The sequence below is a fragment of the Xiphophorus couchianus genome, chromosome 18, assembly GCF_001444195.1.
Source record: "Xiphophorus couchianus chromosome 18, X_couchianus-1.0, whole genome shotgun sequence".
NCBI lineage: Eukaryota > Metazoa > Chordata > Actinopteri > Cyprinodontiformes > Poeciliidae > Xiphophorus > Xiphophorus couchianus.
Window position 1 is genome coordinate 28,026,719 of NC_040245.1, and position 18,916 is coordinate 28,045,634.

The 18,916-nt window shown below is 41.7% G+C and overlaps 2 protein-coding genes across 3 annotated transcripts; both read right to left on the minus strand.

Moving 5' to 3' along the window:
* Positions 1–1,058: 1,058 nt before the first annotated feature.
* On the minus strand, positions 1,059–15,451 carry p4ha3 (prolyl 4-hydroxylase, alpha polypeptide III). Of its 2 annotated transcripts, XM_027999053.1 has the most exons (13): positions 15,047–15,449; positions 13,827–13,981; positions 13,500–13,723; positions 9,495–9,644; positions 9,366–9,417; positions 8,635–8,792; positions 6,856–7,035; positions 4,197–4,261; positions 3,935–4,094; positions 3,104–3,166; positions 2,728–2,796; positions 2,087–2,183; positions 1,059–1,638 (listed from the first exon to the last, which is right to left on the minus strand). In XM_027999053.1, exons 1-13 carry the CDS (start codon positions 15,232–15,234, stop codon positions 1,568–1,570), a joined length of 1,632 nt encoding a protein of 543 aa, XP_027854854.1. In that variant the 5' UTR covers positions 15,235–15,449; the 3' UTR covers positions 1,059–1,567. The 2 variants fall into 2 exon arrangements, 1 of the variants encoding a protein (XP_027854854.1); XR_003593144.1 differs by lacking the exons at positions 1,059–1,638; positions 2,087–2,183 and having other exon boundaries at positions 2,684–2,796; positions 6,852–7,035; positions 15,047–15,451.
* A 947-nt stretch (positions 15,452–16,398) lies between these two features.
* Positions 16,399–18,238, minus strand: LOC114162048 (odorant receptor 131-2-like). Its single transcript, XM_028045797.1, has 2 exons — positions 17,187–18,238; positions 16,399–16,438 (listed from the first exon to the last, which is right to left on the minus strand). The coding sequence occupies exons 1-2, from the start codon at positions 18,092–18,094 to the stop codon at positions 16,399–16,401; spliced, it is 948 nt and encodes a 315-aa protein (XP_027901598.1). The 5' UTR covers positions 18,095–18,238.
* Positions 18,239–18,916: the final 678 nt, after the last annotated feature.

The window sequence follows — 18,916 nt, forward strand, 5'->3', positions numbered from 1 at the left end:
ATTAAGTTTCCAATACTGTTTAGTGTTTATACATCTAAAACATGAGGCATCACAAAGACTCCATCTTGTGCACCACCAGCAGAGGGAAGCACTGATCTGTCACATCATTTCTATAAAAAGGGAGGAGATGCAGAAAGACTCTGCTATGACATGAATGATTTAAACCCACTCACATGAGGAAATTTAATCAGGTTGACAACAAAATGAATTGCAGATTCAAATTTTTTGGCAGATCATTTTAAGCTTCTATTTTTCTCCAGTGTTGGTTTTTGACAGTTTGTTGCAGAATACCAAAGATCTTCTCATGTGTGTTTTAGGTAGTTTGAAGAGCCGCTGAGAGTCACTCTGCATGTTTGCTGTGGTAACAGTGAGAGCTGCACTGTGTGTGTAGGGAGAAGGAAAAAAAATAATGTCACATCAGTGACTTTAGTTTTCCAAACTTTCTGGTTTATTCGATTGCAGATCCTAACAGCATAATTTCTAGTCTTGATAAAAGCCCATAGCGTTTGTAAACCACATGATTACCACTTCTGAATAATATAAGCTCCAAAATGTGATTTTTTAAACAATGCCATCAAAGTCCAAGGGTCATTTTTGTTGTACATTCAAGCTTTTTATTAGAGCCTCCAGCGAAACAATACAGAACAACCTTCCTCTCTTTTAACAGCTCCATGGGAAAATATTGCTCAGTGTGTGCGCAGGAATGTGCAATAGAGATCTGTTACATGCTCTCTTCATATATTTTCTGTGTGTCCGTCTGTGGCTGGAAAGGCTGCCTCAGCTGGAAAGAAAATTTATGTCTCCGCGGGAACGAAAAAGTATTAAGTTAAGATCTCTGCCAGTCAAGCGGCAGGACGCTCCCCACAACATTTCCATGCAGAAGGGTTCGGTGGATTTGAGATTTCAATACTCTAGGAGAAAACCTCAACCTGTTTCCAGGTGGCTTGAGAAGTATTTTGACACATATGTGAGAAATATGCACACAGGGTCAGATGCGTTTGTTCAGAGAGATTTAAAAACGGTCAGACTATCAGGGATATAAGTATGAGGCATAGAGAGAGGCTGTTTTAATAGTTTATTTGTTTTGCTTGACCGCATCTTATCAGTCTGAGTCAGAAGGGATGACAGTGACGACACTCTTCTGTCAGGCATGACAGAATGAGATGTTGTACACAGTCTGAGCTTTACATTGTCAACAATAACCAAATTTAGGACACGTTTCATTTGATCATTTACGTCCAACGCGGATGGTGTGCCCTGCACGAGTGTCTTCCAGCATTCCTGAGAAATGCAAGAAATGTAAACACTCCTCCACTAGCATGAAGTGACTGGTGGAAACAGTTGGTCTCCATGGGCTGATTTTGCTCCACCTTCACCTCCACATCCACGGCAGGAGTGTCCAGGCTCCCTGGGGCCCTGGGCTCCAATCAAAGACGCAGGCTGGCTCCTCCGGTCCCTCCCTCGTCTGTGCACACACACACACACACACACATGCTCGCTCTCTCTGGCTGCTGCCTCGTCTCTTCTTGCCAACGTGCCTGACAGTAGTGAAGGCCTGTGCTCCCTCTCACTCCTCAGGATTCAGGCTGCAGCGACGCTCAAACTCTTGGCCGTACTCGTGGATCCATTTGTTGGCCACTGTGGCACAGAGACAGATTGGAACGGCTGTCAAACAAAAGTAAGCAAACAGCTTTGACAAATGCGTCTCTTTTTCAGCCTTTCCAAGCACGTTGCCAACAAGCATTCCCACCTGTTTTTGCACTGCAAGTTGTTGTTGACCTACACAGCGACTTCTTTTGCAGCTGCTTCCCAATTATTATCATCATTATTATTAAGCTTAGGTCGGTTTAAATAGCCTGCGAAACAGATTTCGCTTGTCTGAGCCAACCGGCAGCAGATGTTCACTTTCCAAGATGAGCCCTCAGAGTCTGAACTGCAGGCTGTAATGTCGCTATGCTCAAACGCAAAATGAAACACAGATGGGCTCCAGCTCGCCGACATGAGGAGATTAGATTAGTGTTTCGGGAAGCAGACGGCATTTTCTTGGCTTTTATCAAAAGTCTCGAGCGGGAACTCCAAGACTTACCCCACTTGTCACCGATGAGCACCGGGCAGCCAGCATGCAGGGTGTCTTCATCTCCCTGACCATTTCTGTGGAGGTTCCACCAAAAGATGGCAGCTTTCTGAGAAATACCATAAAGAGCAGATTTTAATATATTTAACACTATTTAATTTTTACAGCAATTACCAAATGAATTCTAATTAATACCAAATTACCTGAATTCATCCAGTTTTCTGAGAGGTCAAACATGTTTTCAGAATTTGTAACAGGAGTTTCAAGCAGCACATCTCTATGTGTGATTACTTTTTTTTAACGCAGCGTTAAAACGCAACTAAGATTCCAGTTACAAGACGTAAACGCTACAAAACGTTCACATCGTTTCCACTCAGAGAAAACATGTTGGTAAAATTAAAAGATTACTTTAAACCCAAATCTGCCAGGAATATGAATGATTGTGCGACTTAATGGAGGTACATAAAGGAGTTTCCTGGCAACCAGAAAAGAAAACCTCAACTTGGCCGTAGAGCTGTGGGTAAGAAAATCTCTCCTTTTATAATTCTCACACAGATGGACTAGAAGCAACGGGTAAATATGAATGTAACTCAGCCTCGATGTCGAAACGTGAAGTTAGGAGAAACGTCTTGTTGATAACCGAAGTGTTTTACCTCCACAACTGGAACACTGAAGTTGGCATATATGAAGGCTGTGGAGCCGCCAGCTTCCACTGAGCTGAGCTGTGGAAAACAACATTTCTTTAGAGCAGCGTCTTGTGTTTATGCCTTGATGTAATAAATTTAAGTGAAATTCGCCAGTCAAAATAATTTAGGGATCATTATTTCTCACAGCTATTGTGTTTTACGATCAGTTCATTCCCATGTAAAAAGGAAATCACTGAGAAGAGTTGTAAATATGAAAGTGGGAGTGGCTGGAAAAGCATCGTGAGATAAAAGGCTTTCTCCAGGGCAACCGCTGGATGAGCCCACGATACAACTACAGAAATCTGACCAGCAACCTCAAGCCAAAAGCGCAGATTTGACTTACGTAGATCATGAAGGTCGACATGCGGTTCCCAGTTCTCAGCTTGAAAACAGGACTGGAGGGTGACTGGTTTTAAAAAGACACGGAAACACTATCAACATTTAACCAACACACGCAGCACTTTGCAAACGTGACATTTGTCCTTAGACTTTTTCACGTGTTGTCATGTTACGGCAACAATCTTCCCTTTATTTTATTGGTGTGTCAATTTATACATAGGATAGTGCCGAATAGTGACGTGGAGAGAAAATAACACGTGGTTTTCCAAACTTTTTCCAGATAAAAATCTGAAACAAATGACCTCAAACTGAAGTTGTGATTCACTTTCCAGCAGGGCAGTTGTCCTAAATATACAGCCAGACTTACATTAGAACAGCTCAGATGAAAGTGCTTGAATGGCCTAGTCAATGTCCAGATGTAAATCCAACTGAAAATCTGTCTACTCATGAAAACTCTCCATGCCATCTGACTGAGCACAGGGTGTTAGAAAATGGATGAATCGGTTTGACCAAGAATTAGCAAAGATGTTGACTCTCAGTGAGGCAGACTGCTATAGACAGGCACCCACAAGAGTTAGTGGTGTAACTATGGTGATGAGAGAAATAAGAGAAAAAGGGCATGAATAGAAACGAATGCCACACTTTTCACATTTTAATTGGTAAAAGATTTTGAAATCCATGCACCCTTCAATTTACACTTCAAATTCATGCGTCACTTGGTGTTGTTCTCCCAAATAAAATCCCAAATAAATACAGCTTTGCGCTCGAAATGTGGAAAAGTGCAGAAAGTTTAAGGGGAATGAACATAAACCTAACCGCAACTCTGTCGACTTACTGTGGCGTGGTCAAAATGTGGTTCATAGTGTCCACCAATCCCATAATTCACCACCTGCAGGAACTCGCCATACGGGTGCGTCACGTTCAAACCCGTTACCATGGAAATCCTTCGGTCCAACCTCCCAACGGTGGAGCTCCCCGAGGCCTTCAGCCACGCACTAGAAATGAAACATACCCAGTCGGTTCGTTATGCCTCCGGATGTTCTGATTCACACCAGCAGCAGGAACAATAGTTTGAAACCTTTTTTTTTTTTTTTTACCTCTTGCTGATTCGATAATCTGCTGTTTCCTGCTTTTCTCCAGCTGCCACCACAGATCTCTTCAACTTGTTATGAAAGGGCAGAAAATAAAATTTGACCAGTTTTATTTGGGCTTTTAAAAAAAAAAAAAAAATTATTGCTCAAGCTGTTAAACTGAACCGCAAACTGTGTCACTGCACATATTTTTGGACTGACTCTCTCCACTTCTCTAAGCCACTAAAAGTAGTTGGCAATCCCTTTGCCTTCTGCTAAATTTATGTTTGCCAGTCTCCAACAGAACTATAAAACAGTCCCACTTTGTAGAACAGCAATCTGATAGTCACATCAACAACAAAACAAATCTGCAGTTTAAACTCTTCGGACGCCGAAGCAGACGGTGTCCATTTGTGAAAACCCGTGAAATATGCCAAAAACCTCTAAACGGAGAGACCTGTTGGAAACCACTCTGGGGAAGTAAAGAGCCGTCCAGCTCGGTACCACAGGCCTGCGTCCAATTAGCCCACAAGCTGACATAGCGATGACATGGAAACTGAGCTCTCCATCTGACCAGCGGACGGAAAACTCTCAGAGAAACCTCAAAGAGACTAAAGAGGCATCATCCTAGTTAATCCACCAAACGGTTCCCGAAGCGCCTGAGTCGGCAGGCTGAGAGCTAGGAGAAAGGTTTGGTCTCCCTGGCAAAACTCAGGGAGATTGTTTGCTCTGCTGGAGGAATTTAGCTAAAAAAAAGAAGAAAGGATTCATGCTTCAGGAAGTAGAATGAGATTTAGAATAGAATAGAATAGAATAGAATAGAAGTACTTTATTCATCCCAGCAGGGAAATTACTTCGCAGTTACAGCATAGAGACAAGACAAGACAAGAGACAAGACACAATAACAACGTCCGGGTGTTTAGTCTCGAGTTTGGCTGTGTCAGAGCTGATGACGTCACAGGCCACCGCTGCATCAGCTGATGGGGGAATGTAAACAGCGATCAAAATGGCGGACGTAAACTCCCTCGGTAAATAACACGGCCGCATTCCCACAGCCAGAAGTTCAATGTCCGGGCTACAAATCTGTTCCTTCACGTTAACATGACCGGGATTACACCACCTCTCACTCACATAAAGTGCAATCCTGCCGCCCCTCTTCTTCCGACTTTTGGAAAAGTCCCTGTCCCCCCTCACCAAGGAAAATCCAGGGACCTCCACGCTGTATTCCGGAATAAGCGAGTGCAGCCAGGTTTCCGTGAAGCAGAAGATACTGCACTCCCAGTACTCCTTCTGGATCCTAACCAGCGCCGTGAGTTCGTCTGTCCTATTTACCAAAGACCTCACGTTCCCCACAATAGTCGCCGGTAACGCTGGCCTGCGCCGTCTCCTCTTCTACCTCCGTTTAACTCCAGACCCGCAGCCCCGTCGTCTCCTCCGTAACTCCTCCGGGACCACAGGCCCGTCTCCGGGCAGCAGCAGAGGCCCACACAGCGCAATCAGCCGTTCACGCGAGCAAATAATGCCGCTACTCCGCTCGGCGAGGTTCTCCGCAACCAAGAGTAGAAAAAGTGGCAGAAGAACGCGGAGAACATCGACAGAACCACATCCAGCCATTGTGGAAAGCCCAACTGATGATCCATGGGTTCTTCAAGCACGGATCATTAATCGGTTACAGCAAATATACACAGACCAACACACACGACGGGAGCTGGGTCTGCAGGCAGCCAGCTGCGCCGGCGCCATTTGCCTTTGAGGGAAGTTGAGAATGGATTGTACCATCTTGAAAAGCGGAAGGGCATTTCTAATCTGACTGAGATGCTGAAGCGGTGATTTGATTTCATGAAAGAGAAACACAGCTACGGTATCTGGTTAAATGGCCGGGAGGTAGGAGGAAATTAAAAAGGGCTGCTATAAAAATAATAACTTTCAACTCATTCCTCAGGAGGGTCACATTAAGTGCAAGGGGCAAAAATGATGGAATATGATAACAAAGCAATAAAACAGAGAGCATGAGGAGGTAGTAGAAATTAAAAAGCAAACAAACATGAAAATAAACATATTTTTCTTAACATTGGGTGCGTAAAGGGGAAGCATTATGTACTTTCTGGGCACATGATGCCATTATATAGCACAATCAAATAACTGTGTTACCTTGAGTTGTTGTTATAATAATGCTGTAGATGTCAAACATAACTTTAAAGAAGTTGGACTTTGTAATTTAAGGCCTTGAAATTGGGCTTCTGTGTCTGTAAGAAATCCCTGCTCTTCCCAACAGTCCACCTCCTGCATATCATCATAACAATGCTCCTCATTATGCCGTTTACAACCGTTATTAGGAGCGTTGGACTGAGAATAGTTCCACCAGGTGTTTGCTAATTGCTGCTGCCACTAGTCTGGGGGAGCTGAGAGGGGAAGGCGTGGGAGGGGTGTTCTTCACCCCGAATGGTTGCCACGGGAGACTCCAGGCATCCCCAAACACACACAAAAAAAATGTTATGGTCAAAATGTTAGGTCAAAATGTTATTAGTTCTTCTCTTTACTAATTCAAAGAAATTAAAAAAGACTGTCTTAAATTCTGCTTCAGAATCACTAGACAAACCCAGACAGACAAACATTTGGGAATTAAAGCAAATAAAAGTCAAACGTTTACGCTGGAAAACGATACGCTCAAGCGACGATCACCTACGCCAGGCTGGGCGAGCCTCTTGATGTCATCCGCCTCGGCGTCTGTGAGGAAGTCGTGGTAAAGCTCCACATGAGGCTGCAGGCTCAGGATCTCCCGCCTCACAGGCTGCAGCAGCAGCGCAGGGCTGTTGTTGCTGGTGAAGAGGTCACAGAACAGTCCAGGGTTTTCAAAGTGCATCGGCTGCAAGAAGGAAAACAGGCATTATGAAGAAGTCCGTCAATGAGATCGAACAAGGATCAAAATTTGCTATACAGTATATATAGCAAATTTTGTCACATATGTCATATATACTGTATATGTGTGTGTGGGGGGGTGTATGTCTGTCTGTCTGTCTGTCTGTATTATATTAAAAAAATTAAGAGACCACTTTAAATGATCAGTTTCTCTGATTTTATTTTTGATAGGTATATATTTGAGTAAAATCAACATTGTTCTTTTATTCTATGAACTACTGACAACATGTCTCCAATATTCCAAGCACAAATTTAGTATTTATTAGAAGAAAATGAGAAATGGTCAAAATGACAAAAAAGATGCAATGCTTTCAGACCTCAAATAATGCAAAGAAAACAAGTTCATATTCATGTAGAAACAACAAAACTAATGTTTGAACTCAGGAAGAGTTCAGAAATCAATATTTGATGGAATAACCATGAGGTTTTTAATAGAGTTCAGTGCAGTGGGTTCCTTCATTCTCATTCATATAAATATATGAATGAGACCAACAGACTTTGGTAAAGTACCAAAGTCTGTTGGTACTTTAATTGAATAATAGCACAACTAACAATCCTGACAATAAGAAAAGACTTAGCATCAGTATATATATATACTGATGCTTAAATCCCATATATATATATATATATATAAATATATATATACTGTATATACATATGTATATACAGTATATATATATATAGAAATATATATATATATACTGATGCTTAAATCCCCCCCAAATTTTTTCTTATTGTCAGGATGGTTAGTTGTGCTATTATTCAATTAAAGTACCAACAAAAAACAATACATTTGAAAATCTGTGAGCAATTAAGTGATATGAAATCTCTCTTCTATATGTAACTGGTATCGTACTACAAATAGGAATGTTTTTCAAGAGCAAGGTTTTTTATTCATGGGGCTGTGATTGCTGTGTCATGCAGTGCACTACCATACAGTTACCCAAAAAATAAGTATTAAATAGTTCTTATCACTTTTATTGTTATCATAATAGTACTAAAAATATATCATATTTTTAGTACGATATGGACTGATAAAACTTCAGTCCATATCGCCCAACACTAAACTGACGGTCATGGCCTGAAGACGCCCTGAAGTCAAGAGTGGGTAATACTTCTACAGCGTGGTCCTGCCCTCTGCAGAAGCACAAAGCGCATGAGGACCGGACAACACAGCTGCCGTGATGCCTGCAAGAACCTCAGGAAGGCACAGCCAGGAGGAACGCCACAAACAAAACGCTCCTGAATCTGAGCTGGAGCCTCCTTACTCAACACCACAGACAAGATGTTTTATGGAGCTTCAAAAGTGCAGCTGCTACAAAATTCTGCAAAGCTAATCACAAGCTAATCCTGCACTACCAAGCAATCCCACACGTCCATGAATCCTTAATTCATGATCACAAGATTTAGCAGTTTTCCTTCGAATCCACTTTCGCTACTTTATTGGTTCAAAATAATAAAAAGGCAGACAATGTGGACGTTGACATGTCTCTGCAAGATGAACTATAGGTCAGTCTGGGACACTATGTGAAGAGTCCAATGCTACCTGGGAGCCCTGAGTCAGGCACAGTCTCTCATAAGTGTCCCGTGTGGTTAAGAAGGAGGAGCCGGGTCTTCTGAAGCTGCTCTCCCCGGTCGGACCTGCAGAACCCAGCAGCTTCTCATATTTCTCAACATTCTGCAACACCCGTCCATTCATTGGATCTGGGAAAACAAAACACGTGCAAAGAGTCACCGAGGCCGGATACAGTATTATTACAAACCATTCATTCTTCTTGAAATCTCCCGTAGTTTGTCAAAGATACAGAGTTTGCAAAAACAAAGAGCGGTTTCTGCAAAATTTTCAATTTTCTCTTGTTATAAGTGAAATAATCTGCCAGTGGAGTTAGTACTTTTTATCAATATTCAAGAATTATTGACTTCAAATATGCTGTAAGTTAGTTTTGCCTTATTTCAATTGCACTAAGATATTTGCACTAGAAACTAGACAAAAATACTTGGTAAGATTTCCTGGTTTTGCTGTTTCTACCAGGAGCAAATTTCTTATGCGAATGAAAATAAATCTAAATCCACAGATAATTTGGGGTTTAGCTGTAACTTGTGGCAAACTTAAAAATGAGATCATTGATTTTCCTTTACTTTCACTTTATAATTATGCAACACTTGGCGTCGGTCTATCACAAAGAATTAAGGTTTTGAAACAGGCAAAATGTTGAAAAGAAAAAGTGCAGGCACCGTTCTTATTGCCTGGCACGTGAAACGCAGGCGTAGACTCACCGTGATGCAGTAACTCGTGAGACAAACTCAAGGCATACGAGACATTTCCTGTCTGAATCAAACAGAGGAATTTAGAGCAGCCCTAGCAGTCAAACATGGGACCAACGTGTGTTTTCTCTGCTCTCCTACTTTAAAGTGGGAGAAAGCCAGGTGATCCAGAGCGTCCTCTAAGGTCCCTTCGTTCTCAGGACTCCACTGTCCCGCGGCTCCCCTGAAGAGACGAACCGACTCCTCCAACCACTGCACCGAGTGGTAGTAGTCTTCCTGCTCATAGGCCACCTGTGTACAATGAAAGAAATACTTTATTCTGATGTTAACATGATTTAAGTCAGTATTTTATAAACTGTATCAGGTATTCCTTTGTGTTCCAGAATTCAGGCAAAATTTTAGTTCTGAGTCAAATAAGATCAACAACTGAAGCAGAGCTCCTTCAGATTCTCTCTGTGCTGCCATGGACTTTTTATAGAAGACAAACAAAAACGTTGTAAGATTTTGACTCCTTCCCATTGAGACAGTCATAAACAATTGCCTGTATAATCTTTTTACAGTGTGTATTTTTAACAGGTCTATTGCTATTGGCTAAAAAAGATAAATGATCACATTTATGAACCTGGAAGCAGTGCTTCATGGACGCTCCTCTCCCCCACAGCTCCTTCAGACTAGCCAGCAAAAATGGTCAAATATCTGGTGAAACTCAACATCTTATAGGAGCTACTTCTCAGAGCAATGCTGATAAAAAAAAATGTTGTTAAAAACGTTGTGATGACTTCCTGAAAGCGGAGGGCCACAAACAGTAGGAGTTTTTAAAGAGACACAGGCCCAGTTTTTATTACTTTGGGACCAGGTGGGTATATTCAGTAAAACCCACCTGTTTCCAAAGAGCCATTTAAAATCCACATTTAAAGCCGTCTGTGGAGCAGTCAAGATGTAATTATAATAGTCTTTTTCATATTTACCAGGATGCAGCTAAAGATGCATCAAAATCAGATCTAGAACTGACTTATTGCTGTGGGGCCTCATGTAGGCACACTTAAGTTGAAATAAACTAGTCCCTGTAATAAATCGTCTTGTCAACGATTCCCTTATGACGCCTCAGTTCCCTTCAATGTGTGTAAAGATAACAAGTTTGAGCGTCTGAACCATTACAAGGCACGTAAAAACTCCCATCAGAGACTCAGGCTGGGATCTGGTAAAACCTACAGATGAGTTCAGTTTAAATCTGTGTATAATTAACCACACTACATGCTATGCTTTATGAACCAATACATTTTTATGAGAGAAGAACTGCTAAAGCAGCTATTGGCCACTGGCTTTCTTTCTCTCTCTCTCAGTTAAATTTCTACATGTATATTCAATAAAACCCACCTGTTTCCAAAGAGCCATTTAAAATCCACATTTAAAGCCGTAAAACAAATCATCTGTCCTTTTGATAATCATAGCCTCAGTAACAGAAGGTTCTCTGTGTTCATTGCTCATCGGCATGAGAAAATGTCTTTTCCATTGCAGTGTCTCTCCCACACAGTGCCCTACCATTTCACAACGCCGCTGTTATAGAAAAACAAAAAAGTAGCATGGAAACATCTTTCTCTCTTTTCTCATCCCAGAACAGCTGGGTGATCTGCTCTCTCATGAAAGAGATGACTAAGTATGGAGTTGGAAGAATCCCAGTTCTGAGTGACTGAACCCCCCAACACACATGACTGACAGGCCTGGAATAGAAGCACTGCAGACCTTAAGAAAAGGAAATTATTCATGCAAAGGGACATTTATGGAATAAATCTATTTTATTTTATTTTTATTAAACGATCTAGTCTTTTTATTTGAGTCTCGAGAGAATTTAACAAGGTTGTGCGTCCAATGAACAGCAATGACAGATAACCACCAGAGATTTCTTTCCTAAGCTCAAAAGAATTATATGTTACAGTTTCGTTTGTCATCATTTACTGCAGATTTAAGTTGCAATATCTAATATTTAGAAAAATCTGTTTTTTCCCCATATTTATTAAAACTGTCACCATGTATGGTCTGAGACAGATAATCTGAAAAACATAAATAAATAAATAAAAATTAAAAACTGAGCTCCTTCATCTACTCCCAATGCATCTATTATGGTCTGAAAACTGCACTGCTCTTGGTCAAAAACAACCAATCAGAGCCAGGAGGAGGGTCTGAGTGCTGTCAGTAACCTAATGTATGCTGCTCAAGGCGCTAATGGCAGAAAAACAACTTACCGTTACAGGAAAACATTTTATCCATCTTCGTCGGTAACTATGCTAACTAGCCTTAGCCCAAATTAGTGAATGTTGTGGTGAACATTGGCTAGGTTAGGCTAGCTACAGCTCTTTGCTAGCTGTTTAGAAATAGCAAGTGGGAGGGGTGAGCATGGGAGTGATTGACAGCGCTAAGACCCTCCTCCTCCTGGCTGTGATTGGTTGCTTCTCACTGGTGTATTTCTGCAGTTAGCGCTTGGAGCACTGGGAGAAGGCAGAGGAGCTCAGTTTTTTCACACATTCTCTGTCTCAAATTACACTGTAGTGACATAAAGTGCAGCTTTAACAGTGGAAACATATGACTGTTTTTTTATATATTTTCCTTCTCTCCTCAGGCAGCTTGTTCTGTTATTTCGTGTTCTGTCTCTGGCCTGATGTTCATATTTGGGTCGGCCTGCTTCTGCGGAGCCCACATTGATGTTATAGAAAACATGTGCGTGGTCTTTGTCTTGCTAAAGCCCTCAAAGTTTTTTCCGTTGTGTCACATCCTCACCACCAACCTCAGGGTATTTACTGGGATTCCATGTAAACGTGCAAGTATAGCATAATTTTAAAACGGACACAAAATACACGAGTTCCATAGCAAAAAAATAATAATCTGAAAGGTGTGGCGTGCTTTAAGATAGATCTGATCTCAAGACTTTGTAGTAGCACCTTTCGTTGTAGGAACTCTCTACCAGGTTTGTCCAGACATTTCCATTCTTTGCAAATTATCTCAAGCTCACAGAGTGAGTGGAAAGAGTTTGGAGACTTTTTCTCAGTCAAGTCTGGTCTTTGACTAAGACATTCAAACACATGAACATGTTTGAACCTAAACCATTCCATTCCAGCTTTGGCTGTTTCTGTAAGGGAATTGCCTTTCTGTAAGGTGAACCTGTGCCCTGGTCTCTTTTGCCACCATGTATTTAACTCCAGTCGTCTTCCGGTCAACTTTGAATTGCTTCAACGTCCCAGCTGAAGAAAAGCATCTCCAGAACATGATGCTGCCACCGCCAGTTTTTTTTGTTAAGGAATTCCTGGGAATAACTGTGGGAAGTAAAGTATGTAACTTTTTTTTATGCGCTTTTTACATATTTGTTAGAACTATCACGATGTTGTGACAATAGAAGACAGATAATCTGTGAAAAGTTTGATCTCCTCCAACTTCTCCTCGAGCTGTTATTGCCATCTGAAGAAATGCACTGCTCTCGACCAAAAACAACCAATCAGAAGAGCCAGGAGGAGTGCCTTAGCGCTGCAAATCATGGCAGTGTACTCGCTGCTAAATGTGCTATTGGTGAAGAAACAACTTACTGTTACAGAAAAACGATTTATCCGCCATCATCGGTAGCTGTGCTGGCTAGTCTGAGCATTCACAACAGGCCATGCTAGCTGCATCGTAGCAGAGAGCAAAGGGGGGGATGAGCAATGCAACATGAAGAGTGACTGACAGCACTAAGCCCCGCCTCCTGGCTCTGATTGGTTGTTTCTAATTAAGACTGGGAGAAGGCAAAGGAGCTCAGTTGTTTCGCACATTATCGGTCTCATCCTATTCAGTCACAACATGTTGACAGTTTCAATAAATATGTAAAAAAAGAAACATTTTATTAAATGTTACATACCTTAACACTGCTTTAAGTTCCCCCACAACTTCATACGAAACACATTAAAGTTTGTGGTGGCAATGTGAAATTTGGAGTGAAATTTCAACATTTCACTCCTTCCTCCTGGGCTGTGAAGAGTTTGGCAGGTAACGTTTTGATTGACGGGACTAAACCACAGGTTTGCACCTAAACAAAGCGATCTCACTGATTCACGAGAGAGCCGATATCAATAGAATATGAGCTGACGAAGAAAGAATCAGTTTCTCTGTGCAGTGGATCACCTTCCCAACCAGGAAGCAGTCGTCACCAGACAGCGAGACAGACACAGCAGGCGAGCAGACGTCAATCACACCTCCACCGCTGGCCCTCTGGAAGCGGCCCTCTACCAGGCTTGAGACTTGGAGGGAGTACACATCCTGGAGCCTCATCAGCCCCTTTGCAGCCCCCCGGAGGTCTTCCACTTTGGGCAAGTGAGACTCCTCTTCCTCGTATCTGGACCTGAGGGCTGAACGGAGCATTAATGAAAGGCTGAGGTTTGCTTGTGACGGCTGAAAACGCGGAAGAAGTTCAGGTATCATTAGGGGAGGAGGGAGAGGGACAGAGCTCACTTTGAGCGGCTTCTTGAGCTTCGTTGCTGTAGACGACGTTCAGCCACTCCGAATGCAGCCGCTTGACGAGCGTGAAGGCCACCAGTGGGTTCGCTGTTGCAGCTGTGGGGCCTTTGTAGAGCTCCGTGTGGAGGTCGGACACTTTGGTATGAAACCTGTGCGAAAGATGAGATCGGGGGCCACAGAGAGGTGAACACATATGGTCCTCATCAGACTGGAAAGAATAGAAGTGAAAGATATACTGAACCTGGGTAACAACCTGACACCTTCCACAAATACTTCGTACTCCCTAAACCCATTCGATGTCACAATGCAGCTTCGATGTATCTTGTTAGCATTTTTATGTGACGGACCAAAAGAATAATACATGAATCTAAAATTGGTTTAATTACAAAAAAAAAAAAAAAAGATTTTTGAAAGTGGGGCCTTGGATTTGTTTTCACCATACCTGACTCCATCACCGCCCAGGTGGTCTGGTTCTGGTCTACTTTGAATCCCCAAATGGAGAAGCAGCATTCAGGTTCTGTGCACTACAAATCTGGAACAAACTTCCAGAAAACTGCAAAGATGCTGAAACACCGAGTTCCTTTAAATCAAGGCTAAAACCCCACCTGTTTACAGATGCCTTTGCTAACTAGTAACTGGAACGCTGATCAATATATTTTATGAATATTTGCTTGACTATTTGACAAAACATATATTGCTTGTTTCATAATTCATTGCTGTGAAATGTCTTTTTACGGTGGGAAGCTTTTTGAGCCGCCTTGTTTCTGAAATGTACTAAACACATAAACGTAACTTCACTTTGGATCATTGGCTGGTTCTGGACAGAGAGAGAGGAAAATACGTCCAGCTATATTAATACTGGAGAAAACACATGAAGTGTAGTTTGCTAGTTGTAGTTTTTTTTCCTTTCTCAAGGCCTTGCATAGTTCTGCATCAAAGCATGCCAATAATGACTTTAATTATGTCACACTTTATAACAAAGCCACTTCTTTTTAGTGGCTAAAAAGAAGAGAAAAAAACCCACAGGACACATAAATGAAACAGTTTTAAAAAGGAAATAAAAAATAGAAAAATAAATAGTTACGCTATTAAGCTGCATTTAATTCATAAGCCAAAGGGTGGAGGCGGCTGCAACAGAGAAATAAACAGATTTCTCCTTTACCATCCTGATCAAAAGTCCTTGACACCGAGTGTGTACTTTCGCCATCACTCACCGCTTGATGTCCTCCAGTCTCTGCTGCTCGCTGTCGATATAAGTTCTCAGATAATCGATCAGTTTCCTCTCGACGTCAATGGCTTGCCTGACGTTTTGGAGCGACGTGTACATTTCTCCTTGGGCCTGGAAAGCGAGAGCAGCGGCGAGGAAGCAGCAGAGACGGAAAGCCGCCGGAGGAGCCTCCATCCCCTCGAAAAGTGAACTTCGTCGTTATCATGTCATGAGCTGAGCTTCTCACGGCTCCTGTCATCTGAAGGCTCGGTTCTGATCCGGGATCGGCTTCTCTCTGTGAGGAACTTCACCAGAATTAACTCGCCTACAAAGAGGAGACCTATTGGAAGTTGTGTTGAGGCGACAATATTTTAAACTCTTTCATTTATTAACCGAGTTTTTAAGCACAGTTGTAAAAAAAAAAAAAAAAGAAAGAAAGAAAAGAATTTTCCAAAAGTAAAAGCTCCTTTAACCAGCTTTTTTCTCTACAGCGACATCTGCTGGTCAAACTGTGCCAGTACTACTAAATCTACTCGCATCTGGCAACACCAGCTACTCTGTGACTGATCTGTGGGGAGGACAACAAATAACCACTACAGCCAGACAGTACAGCAAATAACCACATTGACAGACTATATAGTTGATATTGTAAAAAGAAAACACAGAGATCAATTAAAATATGGATTTATTATGCCTTTTCTGTGCAAACACTTTTCAAATAAGATCTCTGATTCGTGTAGTGCAGGCGAGTCCCACCTGTTTACCCAGCAAGACAAACGAATCAAGTTTACTTTGGATTTATCTTTCATTTATTGTCACTTTCTATTTTTATCTGTACTGTACAACAATGACACAAACACATAATATTTCAACAAAGATAACGCGGATAAAGGAAAACTGCTCACGTTTCACATCAAAACAGCGTCGCCGACAGTAAGAAATATACAACTGGGACTCGTAGAAAAGAGGAAAGAACAATATTGATCAAGCGGAAACAGAATCCAAGAAGGAACAGAATAAAAGAAGGAATACATGAATAAGAGAAGTAAACTAATGCAAAGGAATGAACTGACATGGCAAGATCAAGCAAAGTAAAGTAAATAAGTAAGGAAATGATCAAAACAGAAAAATAAATTAAATTAAAACACCCACAGATCATAACATATGTACTCAATAAACATATATTGCTTTATCTTTGACCTATAAAAATGAGCATCGAATTCTTGTTTCTGCGACACACTGTCCATGTTGGAAGTTAAAATGTCTTATAGCCTTTAAAATATGTCGATTTTAGACTGAAAATCTTTTTATTTGCTTTTCTCTAACTGGTTTATGCAGCTGACAAACAGCTCTGCACCTTCAGCTGTTCAGTGGTTGAAACTTGGCGGGAGAACACATCCTGAAAGGTGAAAGGGTGAGAGGATGAGCAGTCGTCATGGAGCAATGTTAGCGCAGATACGCCTCCGTGGGGTTTATGTTTAACAGACGTCGACCTGCAAAAGTTGCTTATCTTTTTCTGCAGAACCTGTGCGCACGTTTGCATACGTAAAAGTAGAACAACTTATCTGATTTCTGGCTGCAGGAAATCGAGAGTTCAATCTCTACTTGATTATTTCTTAGTCCTGCAACACCAATATTCATTAGTGTTGCAGGGCATTTTATTTGTTGTTACGGTTTAAAATAAAAATTATGTTTCAGCCAGTTTAGCAAAAAAAAAAAAAAAATCTAAATCTGATTGGCCCAGAAAGCCATGTAGGTCCAAAGACATGATGGCAGTTAGCACAAGCTTGTAGTGAAAGTTAAAAATAACAAACACAGTCTTTTGTATACTGTAATGAATCTCACATCAATGAACATCAGTTTTATTTTTCTTTGTTTCCTTTAACATCATCAATTGACTTAAAAGTTACAAAAATCCATGGAGTAAACATCTCAATAACAAGTTTGCATAAAGTTTTACTTATTAAATGTTAGCAGTAGCTCACACAAGTGTGTAAAATTTGCAAAACTTGGTTTAAAAAAACTGTTCAGAAATGTTATTTTTTGGCTTGAAAGCTATTAGATAATATTTTCTATAATGGTTGTGCATCTTTGCTGCTTTCATGATCTCACTATCAAATAAACAATGTTTATTACACACAACCCACCCAAGTCTAAGGAATCTGTTCCCAATGTGCTTTCTCAGACTCTGGTCCCTGAAGCCATAAATTAGCGGACTGAGAAAGCGAGGTATCAGGATGAAGCAGAAGAAATTAAAAAAGGCGACATCCTCAGCCGGCCAGTTTGTGTGGAGCCCAATGAGAGTTTCAGAGATGGGCTGGGTGAAAGCCAGCAAGCACAGCAGCAGCTGGAAGCCGTGCAGCAGCACAGTGTGCATGGCTTTGCTCACTGAAGCTCTGTCCTGCCGCATCTTCCTGGTTTCCATCACAATCCTCATATAGGTGAAGAGGATGATAACACTTACCACTGCAAAGGAAAGTACATACACAGCAAACCGATAAACTCCCTGGATTGGAGACTGGTTGACAACTGTAGGTTTGCAAAGCGTGCTGGTAGAGAGGACATCTACAGTGGGACTGTGGTTCCCAATGAAAAGCTCAATAATGGCGAATATGAAGCTGATGATCCACAGAGGCAAAGTAATGATCCAGATGCGGTCTGAGCGCCAGGAGGCCGGGCGCTGCAGAGGATAGAAAATGGAAACATATCGCTCCAGTGACATGGCAGCCAGGATCAAAGTGGTGTTCTGAAAGGTACAGGTGCACACAAAGAGCAGAGGGACACAGAACAGAAGAGGTAACTTGACCTGACCCATCACACAGAGGAAGAGCAGCACAGAGGACAGGATCTGCAGGGTGTCATTGATCAGCATGTGTGCAAACAGGATGTAACGGGAAGTGTCCAAAAACTGTTTATGAGAGGCAAAGATCTGCAGCATGACAGCGATGATGCACAGGAAGACGCAGAAAAACGGGATTACCACACACACCTTGATGATCACAGAGAAGCTTTTTGGGGAAGATACGTTGATAGAAAGCACAGACAGATTCTGCATTTTGCTGCTCTGAACAAATAGTTAGTGTCAGTGAAAAACACATACATTCAGTTAGCATGAATACAATGAAAGAACACAGAAGACAATCTATTAATGCTCGACATTTCCCCCATTGACTGGACTTCGCTCCTCTAACAGTCCCCTCACCAGTCAGAGTAGCTCAGACGTTTCTACTTTTCATTGTCTTTGAGGAGAAGCATCTAAGGAGGAGTCTCCTCGTTAAGTGAAATTTTCAGGACACATTCCAGTATGAAGACATGGACCTTAATCCTCCAGAGAAACACCGCCGTCGCCAAGTGTTATGATTCCCATTAGTGACGGTCCGTGACTAATGGGTCACGGACTTCACAGGGGAGAAAGACAAACAACAAAGTTTGGCAACTTCTTATAAAAGTGAAACTTTCCAGCCGGTAAAACTAAGAAGAAAATTTCTTTTCATCTTCTCTGCAAACATCCTCCTTAGAAAACCCTACATGATACACTGTGAAAGAAAGTTCAGCCAAACTGCGTTTTGCTGCAAGTGTTGATAGCCATGAACTTTTCTTATTTTTAAACCACAACAGCATCCATGATGCCATGTGCTGGTGTGAAACACGCATGGTCACAGCCATTTACAAGACGTAAAATATGATGAGCAAGTGATGAGGCTTTTATTCTTGATGCGTTGGTTGGCATGCTATTCTCTGAAAAGACAGCCTTCATATAGAGGGTTTATATAAATGCCTGTACAGATGACGCTGCTCTGCGCCTTCCAAATAGACCATTTTGAGTGAAAGATACTTTATCTGCGCCAAATTACAAAAAAAATTATAATATGCACGC